Here is a 23,799-nt window from a genome sequence, read left to right as displayed (position 1 = left end):
TGCTTTCACCAGTTATACAGTCTTGATTAAATTCATATGAATGAAATTAGGAGCTGTCAGAGAAAGGAAAAAAAAAACAACACAGGGGAAAGTGGGGGAAAGCAGCCTTGAGCTAATGCACAGTAAAGGAGAAGAGATCATAGAAACAAATTATAAAAACAAGTGATGAGATGGAAGAGATGGAAAGTGGGACTTGTGAAAAAAAAAAATAGAAAAAATTAAAACTAAAATTGAGGATACAAGAATGATAATGCAATGGGAACCTTACCTTGCAGCTGTCTTTACTGCTCCACAGTTTTACCCTGACATGTAGTACAGGAGAATGGGGATTTAGCCAAAAGAAGAGAAATGCGTAACTGCAAAAAGTAAAGCTCTCAATTTCATTAATTCAAACCCTTTTGGTTCTTGTCCACTTTCAATACTTTCTTCCCATGACAACGTGCTCAGTGTACTATTGTTAAAATTCCACTCTCACTGTGTAGTCAATCTAACTTTATGGCCAGTAAAAATTTTTATCACATAACCAGAACTTTGGAAATCATTAATCTCAATATTTCTCTCCACAGTAATCAAAAGGCTGATATCATGTTACCTGATGCATGAATACAGTTTCTGAGAATGAATTTTAAACCACCCAAAACTCCATGTTCTGGAAAGTGCAGCTTTTTTTCACCATTAAACCAAACAAGAAGTGGTGGTGCTCTTTCTGATCATTTGTTGCATGGGCTAAGAAGATAAGGTCAGCCACAGGGAATATCTCTTGGAAGGAAACAGTACAGACTGTGAGCCTCTCATTTAGTATGTTGTGTTGATTATATCAAAATCAGAGGCTGCAAAACTGAAGGCATCTATGGACCATCTGGAGAAAACAGACACGGACAGTTCAGATTGACTGAGTCATCAACTCAAAACTCTACTTGGCCTATTTCAATGGACATTATAATGTCCAGCTCTTAAGTTCATAGTGGGTGTTTTGAGAGTGTTTTGTAGCTTCTAATGGTGTATGGAGTGAGCTTTCCTCACTCCAGGACCTGCAAAATACATCTTTCTGGGGTCCTTCTGGACTAATACATAGCATGATGTACTGTAAAAGCGAGAACCAGGACTCCCACCCAGCCTAGTTTTCATTTTCAAAATGTCGAACATGAGCCTGCAGAAGTTATTTCTACTGTGAAAGAAAAAGGAACTCTTTTCCCAATTGCCACTGTGTAATAAAGACTCATGTTTATACTTCATTAATAGCTATGTATAGCATAGAATAAGGCACCACAATTTTCCCCACAGGGAAACAAAGCTTTGGACAAGAATACTAGCCTTACAAAAATACACTTTTTATTCAAATGTGCTCCTTCATTATTAAGCAAACTAATAATAGACCATGTGAATTTGTTCATCAGATAACAAGAAACATTTTTTCTTTCCAGTACTATACATCAGCAGCTACTTACATGTAATTATTTAAAATACAGTAGCTGAAAAACTTACCAGTAAAAATGTAGAAGAGTGGAATTCAATAAACAGCCATTTCTCATTTAGAGGAGAGCAGCACAACTAAAGTCTGTAGTACTGTGGTTCTGAAGAAAATACAACTTTTTGTTTGTTTGTTTGTTTGTTTGGGGTTTTGTTTGGTAGGTTTTTTTTTTGGGGGGGGGGGATGTTTTCATTTGTTTTGTTTTGGTTTTTGTTAGTTTGTTTTTTCTGAAAGAGAATGAAAGAGAGCACCAACAGCAGCTGGATTTACTTCATATTTGAAGACCCTAGGGGCACGTGTAGACAATTATTACATCTCAGCAAAGGAGCAGCAAATTCTTAAAACACATAAATTTCATCATACATGAACATCAGACCAGACACATGGTCAGTTTTCCTCAGAGAAGTGGAAAAAAAAAAGAAGTGTATTACAAAAGTCGTAGCTGTCACAAACGCAATGCATTTGTAGCATACAGAGTATGTGTTCACCACTGACCTGAATGATTCCACCTAGAAATGAAACTGCTGCTGCAACTCCAATTCGCTGCATTTCAAATTCTGACAGGCTCAAAATTCCAGAATTATTGTTTGTAGTGAAATTAGCACTGGCTGAAGGAACAAGTCGCTCGACTGCGTTGGCAGATATTAAAGAAGTTAAAGCAAAAGTTCCTATAAAAAGAGCCACATATTAGTCACCAATAATTCTATATCTGACTGTACTCATCACTCATAGTCTCTTTTTCAAAATTTGTCCCTTAGGAGTAAAAGTGCTATTTTGTGCATTCCTGTCATGATAAGAACAATTTTTAAGGTGAACTTTTTATGTAACACACATTTCTTCAAGTAAAATACCATTTGTACAGGCAGATAAAATGTAATTTTTGTGTGAACATATTCATTTAGCATGTTAACAAAAGAGGTTCAAACACAACAATTCACAATGATGATATCAAGTTATCAGAAGTGTTTTTAAGTCACCCTGGATGTGACGAAACAGCTTTTTGTTTGGGAATCCCAAATGTTCACCATTCAAATTTCTAGGGCAATTAATTCAAGCTATGTATACAGTTCCTAGCCCATTGTAGTTAGCAGATGTGTAGATGCAAAACCTCAACAATTTATGCTCTAATAAATGCAGGCAGATTAAGAGATAAATATTTATTTGCTGAGAGGTAAAACAATTTTAATGACACACAAATAAGGATGATAATCCAGTTTTAAAAAGCACATGAACATTCATGCAGAGCTCTAAGAGCATAAGAGATGGTCTAATCTGTCAGTCTGTCTTGCACAGTACTTTTCTTCCAGCTGTGGCAATCGACATTGTTACCCAGGGAAAGCACACAAGCCCGGCCATTCCTCTCATAATCTGCCAGCATCCATACCTGTTGTGTTAGGGAAGTACATCTTTATCTGGCCCTTCTAGATTTTGTTTATGGACTAGTACTGATGAATTTGTCAAAGCCTTGTTTGTACCTGCTTGTATTTTCTGCCTCCACAATATCGTCTGGGAGCAGGTTCCAGAACTTCACCATTTGCTGTAGTATTTTCTTTAATCTATATTTTTAAAGTATTTTAAATTGATCTCTCACCAGTTTCACTGATGTGCCTTTATTTCTACTGTTGTAGAACCTGGTGAACAGAGTTCTACCTTCATCTTGGCCTTCATAAATTAAACCTTGCAACTTGAATTCTTTAGGAACTTACCAGGGACATTGAGAAACGGCCACTAAGTCTGACCTTTTGCTTCTTATCCTTTAACCCACTAATAATTAATAGAAGGCCTTTTCTTCTATCACAAGGGCAACCTATTTTCTTTAGTACTCTTTGGTGTGGAACCTTATCAGTAGCTGTTTGACCACTCTGATATCTCATATTCAAAGAGTTTCCTTTTTCCATGTGCTAACTAACACTCACACAGTACTCTAGGAGGTTAATGAGGTAGGATTTTCCTTTGCAGGAGTCATATTAACTCCTCTCCAACAAACTCTGATTATACATATCTTTCAGTATTCTTATTTTTATTATAGACAGGTCTGCATTTCCTAGGATTCCCTCCAGAGCCTTTCTGACAGTGAAATTACTCACATTGGTAACTTGACAATCCTGTGGCCTTTGTCACAGAATGTCCTGTTACATCTTTGTCAGAACGGTGTCCCACCAGTTTCCTTCCTGGCATCCTGATTCTGATGTGTTTAAAGAACATTTAACTACCAGATTGATTATCCTTTCCATGGCATTCTTCAAATTCCTTCTTTTAGCCTTCTAAACTTCCTGCACGTTTGACCTGCCACACTTCATAGTATTCCTGCTCACCTTATTCTGCCAAGTTTCCCATTTTACAAGTGCAAACTCTTCCCTATGACAGTCCTCTTCATTGTCCTGTTGAGTCATGAAGGGGTTTTTTAATCACATTTTGTTTTTTGAAACATGTTACTCCTTTTATCTGGGCCTGTAATACTTTCTTTTCAAGCAATGCTCAGGATAGTTGTAGGCATTTTGCTTTTCAGATTGTTCTTTTTTCTTTTAAATCTGTTCTCTCATTTTTGTTTAAAAATCAAACAAAATAAAAACAAAACAAAACAAGAGCCTTAAAATTGGATTTGAAAACAGTTTATGTAAAATTTTATCTGAAATGAAGGATCTATATGTGGTATTATGACAGATGAAGCTGTCTCAGGGGATTCTCCAAGATAACATATACCAAAAACAGACAAGAAAAAAGTATAGCATTTAGTTGTTCAGGTAAATAATCTTTTAAAGTAGATTAACTGTCTCATGGAAGAGACATTTCAAAATGAGTAAAAGTTGACAGAACTGGCCATTGATGAATTTTCCATTTCATGATGACATGACTGACTTCACTAACAAAGGGCACCTTTATAACCCGTATACGTATGGAGAGCCCTGCTGACCTTACAGAAAATGCTGGTAGGTGAAGAGATTGTCACTGACGTACATGAGGAATTACAGAGCATTTGGGGACATGAGGCAGGCAGTACAGCTCCAGTTCAGGCTGCACGCCATAACGTCTTAACCCAGGCTGGTGGGATGAGTGCATGAGATGTTTCTACTGAAAGGATCAACAGCATATGTCACACACACTTATTGAAACAAAAATCTTCATGACTGCAAGAGCACTGTTTTGTTGCCTTTTTTTCTCAAGATTAAGTTCTGGAACAGACACCTGTGAAAGGAATAGGTTTTCATGCCAAGGACTGTGCTGGAATCCACAGCCATGGAGCTGTGGGACTGAGTAAATCATTCTCTGTACAGTATACTTCCCAAGGATAAAACATCAGATTTAACAGCTTATACTTACTTATTTTATCATCTGTTTTCCTTACTAGAATTTATGTCAGCCAGATACTTATTTATCTACTTTCCTACACATGATCCTATGATAGATTCTTATCTTTCTAATAATCTTACAGCAATAAACTGCTGACAATATACTGCTAAATTACTCCATTTTGAAACAGTTTTTAAATAAAGATTAATGTTTTAATAAGTGTACTAATCTATCTCAATCTATACTCAAGATTCAAAATTATTTTCTTAATTCTAAATTTTCACTTTTTTTCAAATCTTCTGGTTTTTAACGTGAGCTGAGTACATTCTATCACTTATTACAGCATAAGGTTACTAACAGCATCCACAGATCTTTCTTTTGGCTTTCCTTTTGCTCTAAGACAATTTACAACTCTTCAGCAATTTTTAATAATTTAACTGACTATTTTTGAACAAAAAAGGTGCTTAAAATATGTGGCTAACTTCTAACTAAGAGATTGCACACAGGTACATATATGCGCACAATTAGATTCTTCAGAGTTCATTTTCTGTGTGATTACCGAGAACCATCTTTCCTCCTTTCAGGAGTTTTTCTCCTCTACAAGAAAAACATATTCCTCCCCGCTTAACATTTCTGACAACCACAGAGGCTGCTTCCCTCTACCCAGCCCTACTGTGCTTTACCAATGCACCTGTCTCATCCTTCCTGCAAACTTCAGAGGACACCAAGTTCCCACTTCTGCGCACCAAAGAATTTGTGGTTCAATCTCATGAGTAGTATTTCCAAAAACCATAATTTGGTTTCTTTGGAGTTAAAAACAAAGTATTTACCAACCTGTTAGGAGATTAAAGACCTTAAACTCCTGCAGCTGTTGTTGGCTCTGCTGAGGGTAAACAAGTAACTCATAACTACTAGCAGAGTACCCAGGGAACACCTTTCGCTGCCTACCTAATTACTCTGTAAATGGACAGGAGTCAAACTGAACTTATTCAGAGAATCTCTAGCTTTGATACAATATCAGGTAATAGGCACAGAAAGCTGTTTTTCTGAGAAATGCAGGGTTTATGTTTTAGACAGGTGGGAAGTAATGTATGCTTTCCATCGTTTAAGAAGCAGTAGAGCCTTTTTCATTCCTGTTTGCACATATCTTATTAGCTGAGCCCTTTGTTAAAATCTTAGCCTGAAGCAGATTTCTAAAGTAGATTGAAAATGCAAAAGCCCTAAACTATGTTTATAAAGGAAGTGTCAATACAATATAAAATTATAATGGCAGGAGTAACTCCAATATATTCTTAATGAGGCTCTTTAAAGTACTTAATCTGGCAAAAAAAATAGTTGTAAAAAGAAGCACAAAAACATCTTTTTTCTGTTTAGTCTTGGATAATTTTCCTTCCATTGATCTTACAACAACAACAAAAAAGTTCAGTTTCCCATTCTTTATTTCTGAAAATGTTTTTACAAATAGACACTTACCTGTCACAACATGACGTCCCATTCCAAATATGGCATAAATAATGACAGGGAAAAAAGAGCCATATAAACCAAAAACTGGATGGACTGAAGACAAAACTGCAAAGGCCAAACCTATAGAAAGTTAAAAGGAATTACTTCACTATATGAAGATAAAACTGTTCTGCAATCTTTTTTTTTTTTTAAATGAGGAAACATTTAAGTCTTTATTAAGAGCAGGAAAAAAACCACTTTCATTTACAAAAACCTAGACCATAAGCCAGCCAGGGCACAATGAGAATCAGGAAGAACTGTGGAAGGTCTTTCATTTATTGCCTGTCATCAGAATCCTCACACTTTCTTCTGATTCTTGGTCACCAGCAGAAACAAATGGATTACAGATACAACCTATGGCCCCAGCTACCATCTTTCCAGGTTGTCTCCATCAGTGGTTCCAAATATTTTTTTAATAGACAATCCTCTCAGGAGGAGGCAGCATTGTCTCACCCCCACCCTCACAAATGTGGGTTTGAGACTGCCAAGGCTCCAGGCAGTCAGATGGTTATTTCTTAGAAACAGCTCAAAACCTATAATTTTGGTTTGGATAGAGCCCCTTCAGTCTGCTTTCTTCTAATTTCTTGAAAAAAATAAAATAGTCCAGAGTTCATTGTCTTTAGGTGCCTGGGTATTTTAGTCCTTTAGATATGAACACTTTTTTTCATTATATAAATCTGTCAGTCCAGAAACAGAAAGTATTTGACTTTTATGTTGAGGTGGAGAATGAACTGAATTGGTTAGGATTTAACTTTGCAGGATTACTAGTTAACTTATTTGCTTAGCTATAGAGGATAGCATCCATCTTTTTCTTAGAAAGACTCAGAATATGCCAAGAAATCATCTTTTAACAGAGATATTCCTGCAAGGCAGCAGCTTTGGTTGATGTTCATCTTTAGATACCTAAGAGAGTAAGCAAGTCTGCATCGACTTCTTGCAAGTCAGCAAAAAGAGAAACTCCCCAGATGATGCTTCTGATCATCAGCCTCTACCACCATTTCACAGTTTTTACTCCTAGAAACTAAGAATAGGAGAAATTGCCTGGCAGAGTTACTCTGTAAATCTTGGTGAATACCTTGTTGTGCAGTAGGGAAGATGGGAATGGCTTGTGTAAAACACAAGGTGCCTTTCTGAAGTCCACCTTTGACCTGAGTGACCAGTCTAAGCTTGTGTATATGTGTTTGTATTGCCAGAATGACCGTGCACGATCTGTGACAGAGGTGATTCAGATCTATGAAATGGAGTTGCCTTCTGTGTACTTTTGAAAACTCCAAGGAAAATTAAATGTTTAGGCTTAATTGTTTTCACATAGCTTTCCTGGCTCTTCCAGAAAGCATTTTTACCTGAAACGTTGTTGTAGGGGGTTTAAATAATGTAGAGAGTACCAAGAGTACCTTTGTTTATAGGCTTTCAGTGGGAATTCATAACATTTTGAATCAAGAGCTCCTTTCTTGAATTTGCATTTGAGTCTGTTAAAAAGAACACATGGTGTGGGGAGACAATAAAATGCCAAAATGCCAGAAGTGTCAAGTTTCTCGTGAAGCACATGCAGCCTAGCAGTTCACCTGTTCTTAGAAAAACATCAAGGTGAAGATTTTGCTAACATGCATCTTACAGGGATCACCTTCATACACACTGTGCTCAACCAAGTAACACTATCAGTTAAGACTTGGAAGAGGAGATATTGATGCCTTCTTTTAAACAGAAAAGGATTTCATAGCTCTTTTGCCTTTTAATTAGCACATCTGCCAGTCATCACTTCTGCTTTTTTCTCTTAGGACACCACAATCATGAACCAGAAAGATCACTGAAATTGTAGTTCTACATCCGTGTTCACATGATCAATAGATGGGGAAGAAGATTCCGGCCCAGAGCAACACAGAGGGGTGTGCCTGGGCAGAATAACAGCAGTACAAGGCAGAACTGCATGACCCTATTACAGACAAAAGTAAGCATGGGGGAAAAAAAATAGAGAAAAGGAGAAAGATACTTTTAAATGGTTGATCAACACTGGAAAACTCTTCCATTATAACCATTTTATGAACAAAATCAAAAATACAGACATTCCAAGTTTTGCAAAAAAAAAAGCGTTATGCAAGGCTAATTTATTTTACTCTCCAAAAAGTAAAGGAATCAGAAAAATCAGTATAACTTGAGCCACACTTCAATTATAGCAACATAACTGAAATTAAGTGACCTCTCTGTGTGGACAAACATAAGAGAAATACACAAGACTTTATACTGAATGCTGAGCCAGGTATGTACTTCACAGGTACTATTGGGAAGAGGTCTATAAATCCTGCTTAAGATGACCTGCAAAATACTCTATGTTTAAGTTACTCACTCATTAAAAGAAAGGAATTATTTAACATTGAACCAAAGAATTACAAATAAAGAACATTTTCATCTGAAAACATTCTTATTTCAAAAAATTCCTATTCAAATGCTGCAGAACAGCTGCATTATGCATAGAGAACTTGCCTCAGTGAGTTCCTTTGCATGCTCTCTCTCTCACATTTTTTTTCCAAATATTTGGACTCCATCGGTTATTATATGGGAAGCACAAAAAATCCCTTTTTGCTAGGAAAGGTTAGCAAAGTTGAAAGATATATTTTGAAATATTAAGCTCATTTTGCAGAAAACAGATTATGTTAATGTAATTTTTAAGTCTGTGCTTCAATAGTGTTAATTTTGGATCTGGATGTTTTCCTTCTAAAATCTACATGGTTCACTTTGAATAGGTTTTTCACCCTGAGTAACTTTATCACTTATTTCAAGAGGAGATTAGTTTAGAAGCTAAACAAAACAAAACTTAAGAGTGCAGTAATACACTGCAGGACAAGCTAAAATGTTTCCAGAATAGGGGCTACTAACTCTTTTATTATTCAATATGTCCAATAAATTCAGGATTAAGAGCAGTATACATTGTTCTTTCCTCTAAACATTTACAAGGAAAACAATGGTTTAGCTACCACAAAATAATCTGTCACCATCTAGTTGTAAAATCCGATTATCTCGTCTCAGCATGTGTTTACTTTGGTTTATTATGTTTCCTAAAACCTTCCCAATCTGAAACATTTAACAATTATGGCAAAACTGTGTTTGATCCAGCATAAACTGTACATGTTGTGGGCACAGCACAAAAAGCTCAACCCAGCCCCTAGATCACACAAACAGAAACCCTGTTAAGATTTCAGTTCAGCTCTCTGAACAGGACTGAGGGGAACAGAGAGGCACAACCTGAATGAACCCTTATGGCCAGAAGAACTGGCTGACAGAAATCTGACATCAGTCTTGTTAAACTGTGGAAAAGGTGCAAGCTGGGCAAAGTAGCCCAGCAAACCCCCAGCATCAATCACAAATTTTGCTTTACTTACAGACTTGCCACTGAGAAATGTCTGTTGTTTACGAGCAGATAATCTAAATGTAAATCCAGCCCTTGTTTTTTTCCCGTTCAAAATCTTTTTGCATTAAATTTCTAGAAGCAGTGTCTCATTATTTTCATGGTGAGGTCATGGCAGTCAGGACAGAACTAAAATTACCAGCGTTCAAGTCTAGTCCTGGCTCTGTTTGTTAGCTTTTTGCCCCCATGACTGAAGTATGTCAATTGTGTGCAAGAGCAGAGGGGCATTATAAAACGGAATGAGTAAGGGCTTCAGGCTTTCTGATTAGGCATAGAGTGTTCAAAGATCCCAAGACTTTAAAAGATACAAACAGTAATAGGTCTCAGCTCACTTCATTAATTTTTGTATTAAGCTTTGCTACAATGCATTCCATATGCCCAAGAACTAGTCAAAAGGCAGGATTTTTTTTTTTTTTTCATTCCAAACAGTAATACTACTCAAATAGATCATAAAACAAGCATCCCCCATTATCTTCACTGGTAATACACAGAAGCCTCTGTGGCAGTGACATTACAGTTTTCAAATAAGAATATAAATTCCATGGAAAGAAATGCAAACAAAGAATGAACAGTAAGTTCAGATACAGTACATTAATACTGTTCTTTGTTTTAACTAACTCCTTATCATAAGATAACATTGTGCGACACAGTTTCACTGAAAACTGTGCTCTCTGACTAGCACCAGATGCATAACAACCCTCTTGCACACCACACTGAAAAGAAAGAGATGTTGCATCACTGTTGGTAAATGTCAAATGCAGATAAGTACAAAATAACAGGCTTGATACTAATAGAAACAAGCCCATGTCCTACCACAGGAGAAAGGTCTTAGTCTAAATTTATAGTTTCTGCTAATTAGGTTAGTGCCAAAACTATGGCAATAAAAATATTTTCCATATAAAAAGCTATGAATTGTCAGAGTGTGGTCATCTAGTTAACAGTTTTCTGCATCTGGAAATATTCTCATGATACATACACATGTTCTGAGGAAAGCTACACAACGTCCTTTCGAAATATGATATCAAAACCAAAAATTTATTTGAAGAGGCAGGAAAAGTAGTAAGCCTATAATTAATTTGAGGAGTTTCAAAATTTGTATCATTTACTACTTACTGTGACAAGCTATAAATTTAAAAGTTTTTCTGGTAGTGCATGTATTCAAACAACTTTTTGTTATTTTAACCTTTTAGTCTTAAATGTGACTATATTAAGATGGTCAGACCCCAAGTTTAGAGAACTCAAACTGACACTAATATATCTTATCTCACTAAAAATGCTACCTGTAGTTGTGGTCACTCTCTGATGCTTCAATAAGACAACTTCACCCTTTGTTCACAATCGGAATTATGTAGTAAGATATTCCCTGTAGATGCCCTAAAATGTAGAGTTAACACATATCAATCCTTCTTGGGAAAACAACAAATCAAACACTTAATGATTCCTATCACGGGCTTTAATTTCTAACTTCAGGATAGGTACATTTTACTGAAGGAAAAAAAAACATGAAAACATTTTTAATGTTATATTTCATAACAATTTTCCTATACAAACCTACAGTTCTGTCAGATTCTTTGACACCAACTTGTAAAAAACTATTAACGCAAAAAGATCCTTTGGAAATATCGTCATTTACCTCCAAAACTGGAAAGCTCAGTATCATTTCTCTCAATGGTACACACATATACATCTTATGCTTGCAAGATCTCTCTTTTCTAATGGCACTGTTTGCTGGGGCTACACAATTGGATTGTACCTTCTGACTTATTTAAAGATAAAGTACCAAGAACTTAAAAAAATACGTTAGTTCTTCTGTCATTCAAAGCCTGAGAGAAATGAAGAATGTAAATGCAAGATGGGAGATTCTGAAAAATGTACCATAAATCTTTCAGATCCCACACAATGTTCAGTTAGCAACCACTCCTTCTTTTTTGAAGGATGCTTCTGTGCAGTTCTTTCCCATGCAACTGTCTCCTTCAGTTTGGTGAGAATGAAGCACCTCAGCTGTATTAGTCATAGTACTTGAATTCACAGTATTTCACAGTATCTGAAATGCAGCTCTCCCACTGTACCATCTGTATATAAAAACAAACTTAAATGCACCCAAAAACAGACAAAAAAAAAAAAATCTGGTACTTTCTTTTCTTTTAATGGAGCTCCTTCAAAAAAAGCTATGACTCCTGACAGACAATCAGAGATTAAATATTTAGACCTCTTTAGGGAAATTCCTCTGCATGTTAGTAAGAACAAACAGAGAATGAAAGCCATAATGACTTCTGGCAAGCAGGCAATTGTGAGGTAGTCTTTTGAGAAGCATCAACTCTGTGGAGAAACAAAGACCAGTCATGACTGATCACAGAATCTCAGAATCACAGAATGGTTGGGATTGGAAAGGACCTCTGGAGATCATCTAGTCCAACCCTTTTGCTAAAGAAGGTTCACCTAGAGCAGGTTGCAGAGAAGCACATCCAGGTCAGTTTTTACTATCTCCAGAGAAGGAGACTCCACAACCTCTCTGGACAGCCTGTTCCAGTGCTCTGTCACCCTCAAAGTGAATAGTTTCTCCTCATATTCAGATGGAACTTCTTGTGTTCAGTTTGCACCCTTTTGCCTTTGTCCTGTCATTAGGCACCACTGAAAAGAGTCTGATCCCATCCTCTTGGCACTCATCCTTAAAATATTTGTAAACATTGATAATATCCCCTCTCAATCTTATCTTCTCAAGGCAAAACAGACTCAGGTCTCTCAGCCTCATAAGAAAGATGCTCTGGTCCCCTCATCTTGTTTGTAGCCCTCTGCTGAACTCTCCAATAGTTTCTTGTCTTCCTTGAACTGGGGAGCCCAGAACTGGACACACTGATGACAGCCCTTAACCAATATGAACTAGACTTTTTGAAATCTATGAAAAGGACACCCATTTTGACAGACCACTGGCCAAGAATCTCAGTACTGCGAGTTTTGCTGATCTCTCTGAACCTGTAAGACTATCAGTGAAGTCATTTCTTCATCTGGAGGGAATCCAGATTTCCCAGGCTTGCTGGGCTCTGTCCATGGTGCTCAGGTAGTCCCAGGCACGGGGTCACTCATCTGTGAAGCTCATCTGGTCACGCTAAGACAAGCATACCTGGACATGAGGCTCCAAAGGATCCAGAGGTGGTCCAGAAGCTGAATTCACATTTCTAGCAGTCTGTCAGACAGGTCTGTATTAGAGCACGTGTAACTTGAAAGAATTTCAATAGATATAAGAAATGAAATATTGCATGGACAGCAGCATCAGTGCCTTTCTCCTCTGACACAAAGCTGTATAAATATTAAACATTGCCCCACATTTACTCACTAACATGTTACCTTTCATGATCAGCTTACATCATTATTCTTTATATGGGAAATCTATAACAGAGCTCAGCTGGACACTCTCTTCTACAAAACATTTATGAATTACATGGATTCTCCAATGCATTCTCTAAGAGATTTTTCTGGCTCTGTTTCTGAATATGCTTATTCAATTTCATCTACACATGCTATTTGTATGCCAGATGTATATTTACAAGACAGCTCTACCCCTTAATAAAATTATTAGCTCCAGTAAGTCTGCTGAGAGTATATTTATGTCTACATTTATGGTCAGAGCCTGAAAAAAATCCTTGGCAACCATCACTCTTGAGAAGATACAGTTGGAGTTCCTCCATGAAAAGCTAAATATATATATACATATATATATATGTACGTTCTTGGCATCATGCCTTCCGAAACACTGGGCACCAGTTCTGGAATGCATAAAGGCAGTATAGTTCATATTTTTAATAGCAAGGTCTCCAGCCAGTATTAAGGAATTAGTTGTTCAATAATAAATCCAGCTCAAGATTAAATTAACTTTAATTAAAACATACAAAACAGACCAATTATCAATGAGTTATTATTTGGCTTGCAGAATGAAAAAGAAGTTGGCAAGAATAACAATACTGATTTCATCAGATGCCATCTACATCTCAAGGGCCCTCCACCCCCTAAAAATCAGCCCACCAAAACCTGCTTGAGCCAAAGCATTTCTTGTTCATGATAGGTCATAGAAAAGGCACCAAATATATAACACTACATATAAATTCTATATGAAGTATATCCATGTGCTAGCTGACTACAAAAAAATATTAAAACAAAAAAAAAATAAAAGAACACTACCATAGTCCCAAATCTGATAAATTTGAAAGTCCAAATCTTATACCATCATGCTTCCACATGGGCAACTTTGGAGTATATGCAGTATAGCACAGGAACAGATATTTGTTTCAAAACAAACAGCATAATGTTAATTAATCCAGCCAAATACCAGGAACTTTGCAAGATAAGATTGAATCCAGAAATACAATGACAGTATTTTAGTTTTAAAAAACCCCACGTATTTGTCTTAACTTATTAATAGATACACCTTAGCTGAAAACTTCCCATTTTCTTTTGAGCAACAGCAGATATTGAAAGGAAACATCAACTTGTGAAGGAAACCACTTGTGCCCTGTGTTCCGTTCCCTCGTATGACAGGCAAACATGTAATTTAGTATATCCATGAATGGAATTATGTGAGGAGTTACATCTTCTCATCCCAATATTATAATGGAATATTTTTAGAACTGGATCCAATTTTAAGTCTGAACAGAATCATGCTACTCTATACTAATTTGTTCATGTGCTGCAACTGTCTTTTACTTAATGTCTTTCCTGAGAAGGGAAAATCCTTCTTAGGTTTTAATTAGCCTGTCCAAGCCATTTAAGTCTTCCCCCAAATAGAATCTTTGTTTTTCTGATCCTTCTCCTAGCCTTTTCTTCTCCTACTGAAGTTTGAAATAATCTTCCATGAACTGAGGCAACCAAGATGACACACTATATTCCAGACAATGCATCAACAGTCAGCATTACCTGTGGTCATCAGCTTCACTGCAGCTCCTGACTCACCTAACAATCCATTTTTTTCAAATTGGCTAATTGTTTTTCAGCAGATCATTAAAACTACCCCAACCGAAAGCATCAGCAGATTTATCTTTAGAATGCATACATAACTGAAGCAAAACCTACTAGCTGACCTAGAGCCTTGCTTCAGAATTGGGTAGCAGAATCAATCTTTCTGGTATCCTTTATTGCTAAACATGCAAATATTATTTTATTATAATTAAAGCAAAATCCACTTCCATTGCTTACATCTGGTCCAGTCTTTCACCTGCAATGCAGACTTGTATCTTGGATACAACACTACACTCAGTATGCTACCATCATAGAATACCGTTCCAAATTTGAGAGAAACATCAAGGGTACTTGCTACTGGATCTTCAACATCACTTACCTATTCTTTCACACTTCTGAGATGATGATTACCCATCTCAGACCTTGATCTGAGAGTGTTTTATTTTTTGTCTTTAATGTCAGTTACATAACCAAGCACTTGACCATTTCCCACATGGGCAAAGTCATTATCCTTCAGGAAAACTGAGACAAAGTACTAATTTTGTCCTGAGGTTTCAGTTTAGACCAAATACTCAAGCAGAAAGTACCATGTCTTTGTTTTGTCCTTTTTTGCTAAGGCTGAAAAAAAACATGTAGGTTTGGGTTTTTTTGAAGGGTCTAACTCAATTGTGATGTTGGACATTCATATTAGTCTCAAACAATTGAAACCTGTACTCTTTGCACCATAAACTGTCAATACGTATTGCATGAGTCATTTCTGTGCTTCAAGCAAAACCACTTCTGTGTTTCTGATTTCCCTCCCCATATACTTTCCTGTTACTGGACAGTGTAAATACCTCTAAGATGCTATAACGAAAAGTGCATGATGCAAGTGTTATTATCACTTAGTGAATCACAAAACAGAAATTAAATCATGTATTTGTCTAAGAAGTAGCCTCTCTGGTCATTAACGGCTTACAGAAGAGGATTATGATTATCAAAACCTCAAGCAAGGTCTTACAAGAAGCTTGAATAGGAGGGTTGACATTGTCTGAAGTTAGGTGCCTACATTAGGAATTTACATCCAGAAAGAGTAAAGCAACTTCAGGTGTTAAGCAGAGCACTTAATTTTCCCATTATAGAATGACCTAACCAAAATATTTCAGGTACATTTGTGTTACATAACTATACACATTCAAGCAGACCAACTTTGTGGATAATTTCTCTGGAGAAGAACTCAGCTGCACAACAGAGTGTATATTTCTATAGACTTTTTCAAACAAAGTGAGACTTACTTTTTTTACAGTCAATGACAGTCAGAGAATCTTACTGATGGGTTGCAGGATTACATACCGGGCTTCTAGATGCTAGTCTTTGTGGACAGTATGCATAGTTTTACCCAGAAAAAAAACACCCAAACAAACAAACAAACAAAGAAACACATTCTAAATAACAATCAAAAAGTAAATACTGAGACATGATGTACCGACCAGTGTATGTTGAGTAATTTAAATCCTGAGAGAAGGCACAAAGCTATTTGTTTGAAAAGACAAGATCAGATGAAGAAGGCTACCAAAATGGATTAATGAGAGGTGGATCAACAGCTTCATAATTAATAAATGCTGCCAGGAAAGATCAGCTATGAAAGGCCTTGAAAATAAAGATGAACAATACACTTGGTGCAGTAAAAAGTTAACACAGACTATGAAAATGAGCTAAGCAGCCACATTCTGAAGAGAAATGAAGGGGCTATAACATGCGTTCAGCAGGATACAGAGAAACAAACAAACAAAGCATTATGACAGCTTTATGAGATTTAGCTACACAGAAATATTACATCACAATGCATCTTAATAGTGTCATGCAAGGAAACAAAAAATCAGATGCAGCTTGATCAAAGTATACTTTTCATACAAGTATGTGGTGTCCAGGTCACGTGAAAACAACACAAATTTTTTGTATTATGGACAGGTAAATGGATGAGTTACAGGAAAGACAGTAAGATCTGCCTTTAACTATATTGCACATGAGACATTTATTACCCACAGTGCCACAGATAGAATGGCTGAGATACATCTCACCTACATTTTGATGTCTACATCATCAGTGTTTCCACCTGAGCCAGTCTCCTGTTACACTCAGTGGAAATCTTACCAATATAATCAATCAACTTTTTAAAAGTAGATTATTAGGTTTATTCAGATGAATCACACCTATGATAAGCTGATCCTGGCCAGCAGCTAAGAACCCACCCAGTCACTCCCTCACTCCCCCTGAAAGGATGGGGGACAGAATCAGAAGACCAAAAGTGAGAAAACTTGTGGGTCAAGGTAAAGACAGTTTAGTAAGTGAACAAAAGAAAATGAAAAAAAAACAATGTAAAGGCAGTCATCCACCACCTCCCACAGGCAGATTGAACACCATAAATTTCACTAACTATTATCAACTATAATAGATCTCCATTGACTAGTAAAGAATGCAAGAGTGGTTTGCTGAAAAGTATAATAGATACCTTTGTTTTAATAGTACAGTTTCAATGTAGAGAGAAAAAAACAGATTAGGCACTTATGAGACATCTACACGGACCTAGTATTTAAATTTGTGTGTATGGGTAAGTAACAAAGAATGAAACAGACAGAAATATATTCATGTGAAGACTGTTGATGGAGTATTAAGAAGTTTGAAAGGGAAAGGGAAGAGAGCAATTAAGTGCTAGTCCTGGAAGCAAATTAAGGATTTATTTGTTAAATTATAGATGTCTTGCTCTAGTCTATCAATAACAAAATGTTTTTGAGAAACATGGACAAATTAGGTAGCATTTACCGAATGATGAAAGCTCAAATTTCTTAACTGTCTGTGCAAGCATATAGCAAACTTCAAGACTGGATGACGAAGTTCATTTTAGACTCCAAGGTTATTTATCAACCTTAGGTATCAGAGTAAGAATAAGGATTCTGTGTCTGAAAAATAAGGTGTTGGCCTTTGTGTTATTAAATGATAGTTGGAACTAATTTTAAATGATAGCTGGAACTAATGAAGTCTAGTTTCTTTTGCTGGTTTTTGCTCATGGTTGACTGAGTTTGCAGTCTGAGACAGTGCAAGCTCCAAGTGAATCTTTCCAGCAATTGGTGCATTTGAAAGTGATGTTTTGGGGTTTTTTTTTGAAACGCATTATCTAGTGCTTAACAAGGTATGAGCTTCTATTATCACATTTTAGAACCTGTAGGATCTGTTTCCACTGGCTATTCTCATAAGATTTGTAGAAATATAATTATCTTTGACACTTCTTTTTCCATCTTCTGTGGAATTAGCTAATGGACTCTAAAATTAGAGGACATACACAGATACCATCCACGTGTTGTCTCAATAGGTAAATAGGACAGAAGCAGAAGAGTTCAGCAGTGAATCTTGGCACCCATTCAGATTATCTTGCTGTTTTTAAGCAGACAATGAAACAACTATAGGAACACTTTGAGAATACCTGCTTGGTTTCAACAATGACTCTTTCATCATAAATGCCAAGCAGCACATCATGACAATCCCCGGCCTCTCCTTCCCATCTCCCTGTGCTCCTCAGTGTCCTCTCCCTCACCCCAGTATTGGATCCATTCATTGTACTGAATGCTACTGATCAATGGTCAAATATGACTTGGGCATGTTTTAAACAGATTTCAAAAGTATTTGAAAAGCAATGTCAGAAGATATACTCTCTACAGGAAATTATTACATAATTTCTTATGGATTCTTTGATAATTATTATATGCTTTATTGATTAACACTGTGAGAAAGTAAGGATAACACCTTAGGCATAGTGGTATACGGTTTTACCTTAGCTCAGTGTTAGGCAAGATGACACCTTGCCTTAAAGATCCATTTCTTCCACACTGTACATGCAAGTAAAGACTATGAAATAGTCTTTAATTATTAAATTAATTAAAATAATTAAATTTAACTATTAAATAGCATGCCTTTCTTGTACGTCATTCCTGGACTCTGCCACCACAGGACATAACTTCTAGTTTAAGAGTGTAATGTGGGAAGAAATTTAAACCTAAACAGATAGATGAGCTCAAGTGTTCCAGTTTTCCAGTAGCTGAGTTGAAGGTTTCTTACAGGAGTTTGAAGGCTTGAGTCACGTTTAGTAACTAATCATTTGGACCCTGAAAATCAGAAGGTGAAAAAAATTCTGAAAATTCTGCGAGGAGCAGTTATGAGCATTATCTTTGTTGCATTCACTATGACACACTGACAGAGACTTTCTTCTTTCCTTCCTTCCTTTACACAGGAAAGCCAGCTATATCATCTAAAATTTAGGTTAGAAGTTGGAACATGGACACATTTCCCCAGATCAGAGCATCTGCCAACCTGAATAGCTTGGACATGCCCAATGCCAGATGAGGGAGAAATCCCACAGTAGGAAATTATGAAAAACACAGCTCAGTTGGAAGGTTTTTCTTAATTATTCTCAAGCTACTGGACTGCACTCTACCCTGGAGCACGCAGCCTTCATCACTCGAAAAACTGTTGTGTACAAATACAACTTCATATTTTTCCATACACTTCAATAACTCAAGTTTATTTCCATATGCTTGAATTTACATAAACATGCTGCCGTAACACCAAATGACACTGTGCTCTGCACATCACTTATCACTGGTTACTAATTATTTCCTGCCATCACAATCACAGGACCTGGTTGCGGTGAGGGATTTTAACTACCCTGATGTTTGTTAGAAGGACTACTTGACCAGCCAGCCACAGTCTAGGAGGTTCCTCCAGTGCCTTGACGATAACTTTATGATGCAAAGGGTGAAGGAGCCAACTAGAAGAGGAGCACTGGTGGACCTCATTCTCACTAACGAGGAGGATCTGGTTGAAGCAGTAAAGGTTGAGGGCTGCCTTGGTTGCAGTGACCGTGACATGGTAGAGTTCAGGATCTCATGTGGCAGGAACAGGATAGCAAGCAGAATTGCAACCCTGGATTTCAGCAGGGCAAACTTTAGCCTTTTCAGGCAATTGCTAGGGGAAATCCCGTGGGCAAGGCTGCTTGAAGGCAAAGGGGCCCAAGACAGTTGGTTAGTGTTCAAGGACTGCTTCTACCGGGCACAAGATCAGAGCATCCCAACACATAGGAAGTCAAGGAAGGGAGCCAGGAGACCTGCGTGGTTAAATGAGGAACTGCTGGGTATCCTCAAGTGGAAGAGGAGAGTTTATAGATCATGGAAGGAGGGGCTGGCCACTTGGGGAGAATATAAGGTTGTTGTCAGAGGGTGCAGGGAGGCAACTAGGAAAGCTAACACCTCCTTAGAATTAAACCTGGTGAGAGGGGTCAAGGACAACAGGAAGAGCTTTTTCAAATACATGGCAGATAAAACTAACACCAGAGGCAATGTAGGCCCACTGATGAACGGGGTGGATGCCCTGGTGACAGAAGATACAGAGAAGGCAGAGTTACTGAGTGCCTTCTTTGTCTCTGTCTACTCTGCCGGAGGATGTCCTGAGGAGCCCCGTACTGCTGAGGCCCCAGAGGAAGCCAGGACAATGGAGGAGTTTGCCTTTCTGAGGACTGGAGGAAAGCTAATGTCACCTCAGTCTTCAAAAAGGGCAAGAAGGAAGACCCGGGTAACTATAGACCGGTCAGCCTCACCTCCATCCCTGGGAAAGCAATGGAATGACTTATCCTTGGTGCCATCTCAAGGCGTATCAAGGATAAGAGGGTCATTAGGGGCAGTCAACATGGCTTCACCAAGGGGAAGTGATGCTTGACCAACCTCACTGACTTTTATGAGGACATAACAAGATGGATGGATGATGGCCGAGCAGTGGACGTGGTCTACCTTGACTTGAGTAAGGCATTTGACAGAGTCTCCCACAGCATCCTTACAGCTAAACCGAGAGAGTGCGGTCTGGAGGATCAGGTAGTGAGGTGGACTGTGAACTGGCTGAAGGAAAAAAAACAGAGAGTTGTGGTCAATGGGACGGAGTCCAGTTGGAGGCCTGTATCTAGTGGAGTGCCTCAGGGGTCAGTACTGGGGCCTATATTATTCAATATATTCATCAATGATTTGGACGAAGGAATAGAGTGTACTATCAGCAAGTTTGCTGATGACACCAAGCTGGGGGGAGTGGATGACACGCCAGAAGGCTGTGCTGCCATCCAGCGGGACCTGGACAGGCTGGAGAGTTGGGCTGGGAAAAATTTAATGAAATATAACAAGGGAAAGTATAGACTCTTGCATCTGGGTAGGAACAACCCCAGGTTCCAGTATAAGTTGGGGAATGACCTATTAGAGAGCAGTGTAGGGGAAAGGGACCTAGGGGTCCTGGTGGACAGCAGGATGACCATGAACCAGCACTGTGCCCATGTGGCCAGGAAGGCCAATGGCATCCTGGGGTGTATTAGAAGGGGAGTGGTTAGTAGGTCGAGAGAGGTTCTCCTTCCCCTCTACTCTGCCCTGGTGAGACCACATCAGGAATATTGTGTCCAGTTCTGGGCCCCTCAGTTCCAGAAGGACAGGGAACTGCTGGAGAGAGTCCAGCGCAGGACAACCAAGATGATTAAGGGAGTGGAGCATCTCCCTTATCAGGAAATGCTGAGGGAGCTGGGTGTCTTTAGCTTGGAGAAGAGGAGACTGAGGGGTGACCTCATTAATGTTTACAAATATATGAAGGGTGAGTGTCACGAGGATGGAGCCAGGCTCTTCTCAGTGACAACCAATGATAGGACAAGGGGTAATGGGTTCAAACTGGAACACAAGAGGTTCCACTTAAGTTTGAGAAGAAACTTCTTCTCAGTAAGGGCAACAGAACACTGGAACAGGCTGCCAGGGAGGTTGTGGAGTCTCCTTCTCTGGAGACATTCAAAACCGATCTGGACACATTCCTGTGTAACCTCATCTAGGTGTTCCTGCTCCAGCAGGGGCATTGGACTAGATGATCTTTTGAGGTCACTTCCAATCCCTGACATTCTGTGATTCAGTGATTCTGTGATTCTGTCTTTCATTTTATTAAAGAACTTACTGTTTTATTTTGTGGGTAGAAGGAAACAGACACAATAAGACCTCTCAAAATTTGGGGTCGTTTCCCTTCATGCCACATAGCAAGTAGGACTTCAAATTTTCTTATGTAACCCTCTCTATAAAAGCTTTGAAGGATAGTCCAGGTAACTGGAAGGCTTACAACACTAGGAAAAGAGCTAATGCAAGCAGGGTCTAAAGAAATGCACTGTGTTCAACTTAAAGCACCACAAATGTGATTAAATGCTTTGGTATCTAACTTTCCTCCTTTTCCATCCCCTAAAATTGTTTTGAAATCTTGAGAAGCAGAGAGGAGAGTGAAAGGAAAAACAGACGATCAGTTTTTAAACAGCATAAAATAACGATAAAATTATTTCTAAATTACATAAAAATAATCTGTGAAAAAAAAACAAACACGCAAACAAATATTTTCTGTCTTTACTGGTTCTTCTTAGATTTATCTGTTACATTAAATTACTTCTTGCTGCAAGACTCAAACAAGAAAATAAGAAAATCCTAGCTAAAACTTGCAGCAGTGCTGACCTGCTGTTTACCTTAATATTTTTGATGAATTTCAACATATTGAAATTGCTAGCAGCATTTTAATTATAATTGTTGTATACACACATACCAATGAAATTAGATACTTTACAGTGTTATGGTATTAAGATTCTTAAAGTTAAATCATGCCAATGCAGATGTTCCTAATTACTTTAAAAGCATAAATACTTATATGAACTGGTTGTTTCCAGCTCCAGCATAATTCAGTTAAAGGAGTGCTTATAATTTAACAACATGAATGATAGCTAAGCATAGCTAATATGGAAAATTGTTGAGGAGTATATATAGTTCACGTAAGGGAAGGAGTTAAAGTCCATCTGAGACAGATAAGAAGCTGTGATTTGCCTGAGACGAGTATAAAATATTGCCAAAAGAAGGTGATACTATCAAAGACACATCAAAAACTGACAAAAGCATTTATTTCTCAGTAGCAATCATGCTATAAACCTGGATAACTGGGACTTCAGGTTTCTTCACATCATTGTGAAGGCTTTTGGGTTGGGCAATTTTTCCTTTTTCTTTTTCTCCTTGTTTTTCTTCTTTTTTTTTTTTTTTAAGCTGCCAAATGGAGTCCAGCTCCACCCCTGCTGTGTAATGCTGAAAAGAGACATGGTAGGTAATTTAACACAGCATTAAATCAGCACAGAAGCTGAAGTACGCAAGCCATGGATGCAGGCAGATACTTTCCATGGGTAATGTCTCTGGCAGAAGCACCCTTTAAGCAAAGAAAGTTTTAATTTTTCCTGCTACACTCTGGGCTTCCACAGGTAACAGTATAATGCCAATGTTTATTCCAGAACAATGTCTTACAATATAATTATCATGTGGATTATATACTGTTTTCCTTTTGAAACAAGAAAAAGTGGTCATTCAACTGAGAAAACATAATGAAATGCAGCATGAATAGGGATACTGCTTTCTTATCTCATACACTAAGCCTTTGAAAAATTGTCAAAGGCATGGAGTATATAGTAGATTTGCAGCTCACAGAGATTAGCTACAATAACACAAAGCATATCTATCCACATTTACACATCCACTATATACATATAAGAGTTAAGACTAACTATATGAGTTAAGACTATACACTTTTTCCTTATATTTTTATTTTGATTAAATCAACATTAGATATATAAGCATGTATATTTTTTTTAGCAAAGCTTTAAGATAATACTAAAAAGAAGCGGGAGGAAGACCAATCCAGCATGACTAGGTTTCAAAATATGAATCTGAAATGAGTTAACTGTACCTTGAGTCACCTGTTGAATGGCTAGCATCACCCCAGAAACCGTGTCAGGAAGCAAATTTTCCTTCCAGTTGTAGACAGGTGCCCATTTCAAGATGGGCAGCCTTCTCATACACCAGACTTTGATATCTTCAGAGCGAACAGCCTGGATCTTCCTCCAGACTGCACTTCTTTTCCTTTTTGCTCCTGTCATCATTCCCACCTCCCAAAAGCAGTTCCTCTTTCAGAAAAGCGAACAGTTGAGGAATCACCCTGGTCTGTTTCAGTCTCCAGTTTTCTTCTGAGATTTTGCAGTTCCAAAATAACAGACAGAAAAAAAAAAGAAAATGAACAGAAGCAATTAAGATTTCTGCAGCTGCTCTCTAACGATACTAAATAA

General features: G+C 37.7%; 1 protein-coding gene across 3 annotated transcripts in view; it reads right to left on the bottom strand.

Moving 5' to 3' along the window:
• SLC26A7 (solute carrier family 26 member 7) overlaps positions 1 to 23,799 on the bottom strand; it is a 66,197-nt gene that overhangs the window by 42,169 nt on the left and 229 nt on the right. For all 3 annotated transcript variants that reach the window (XM_065053959.1, XM_065053960.1, XM_005499456.3), the window contains exons 2-4: positions 23,424 to 23,700; positions 6,236 to 6,346; positions 1,967 to 2,139 (exon numbers count right to left, since the gene is read on the bottom strand). In XM_065053959.1, coding sequence (XP_064910031.1) covers positions 1,967 to 2,139; positions 6,236 to 6,346; positions 23,424 to 23,616 — 477 coding nt within the window. In that variant the 5' untranslated portion in view covers positions 23,617 to 23,700. The remainder of the gene's footprint in view (positions 1 to 1,966; positions 2,140 to 6,235; positions 6,347 to 23,423; positions 23,701 to 23,799) is intronic.

The sequence above is a fragment of the Columba livia genome, chromosome 2 (assembly GCF_036013475.1).
Source record: "Columba livia isolate bColLiv1 breed racing homer chromosome 2, bColLiv1.pat.W.v2, whole genome shotgun sequence".
In the NCBI taxonomy this organism is placed as follows: domain Eukaryota; kingdom Metazoa; phylum Chordata; class Aves; order Columbiformes; family Columbidae; genus Columba; species Columba livia.
The sequence above is the reverse complement of the archived record's forward strand: the minus strand, read 5'-3'. Positions and strand labels throughout refer to the sequence as shown.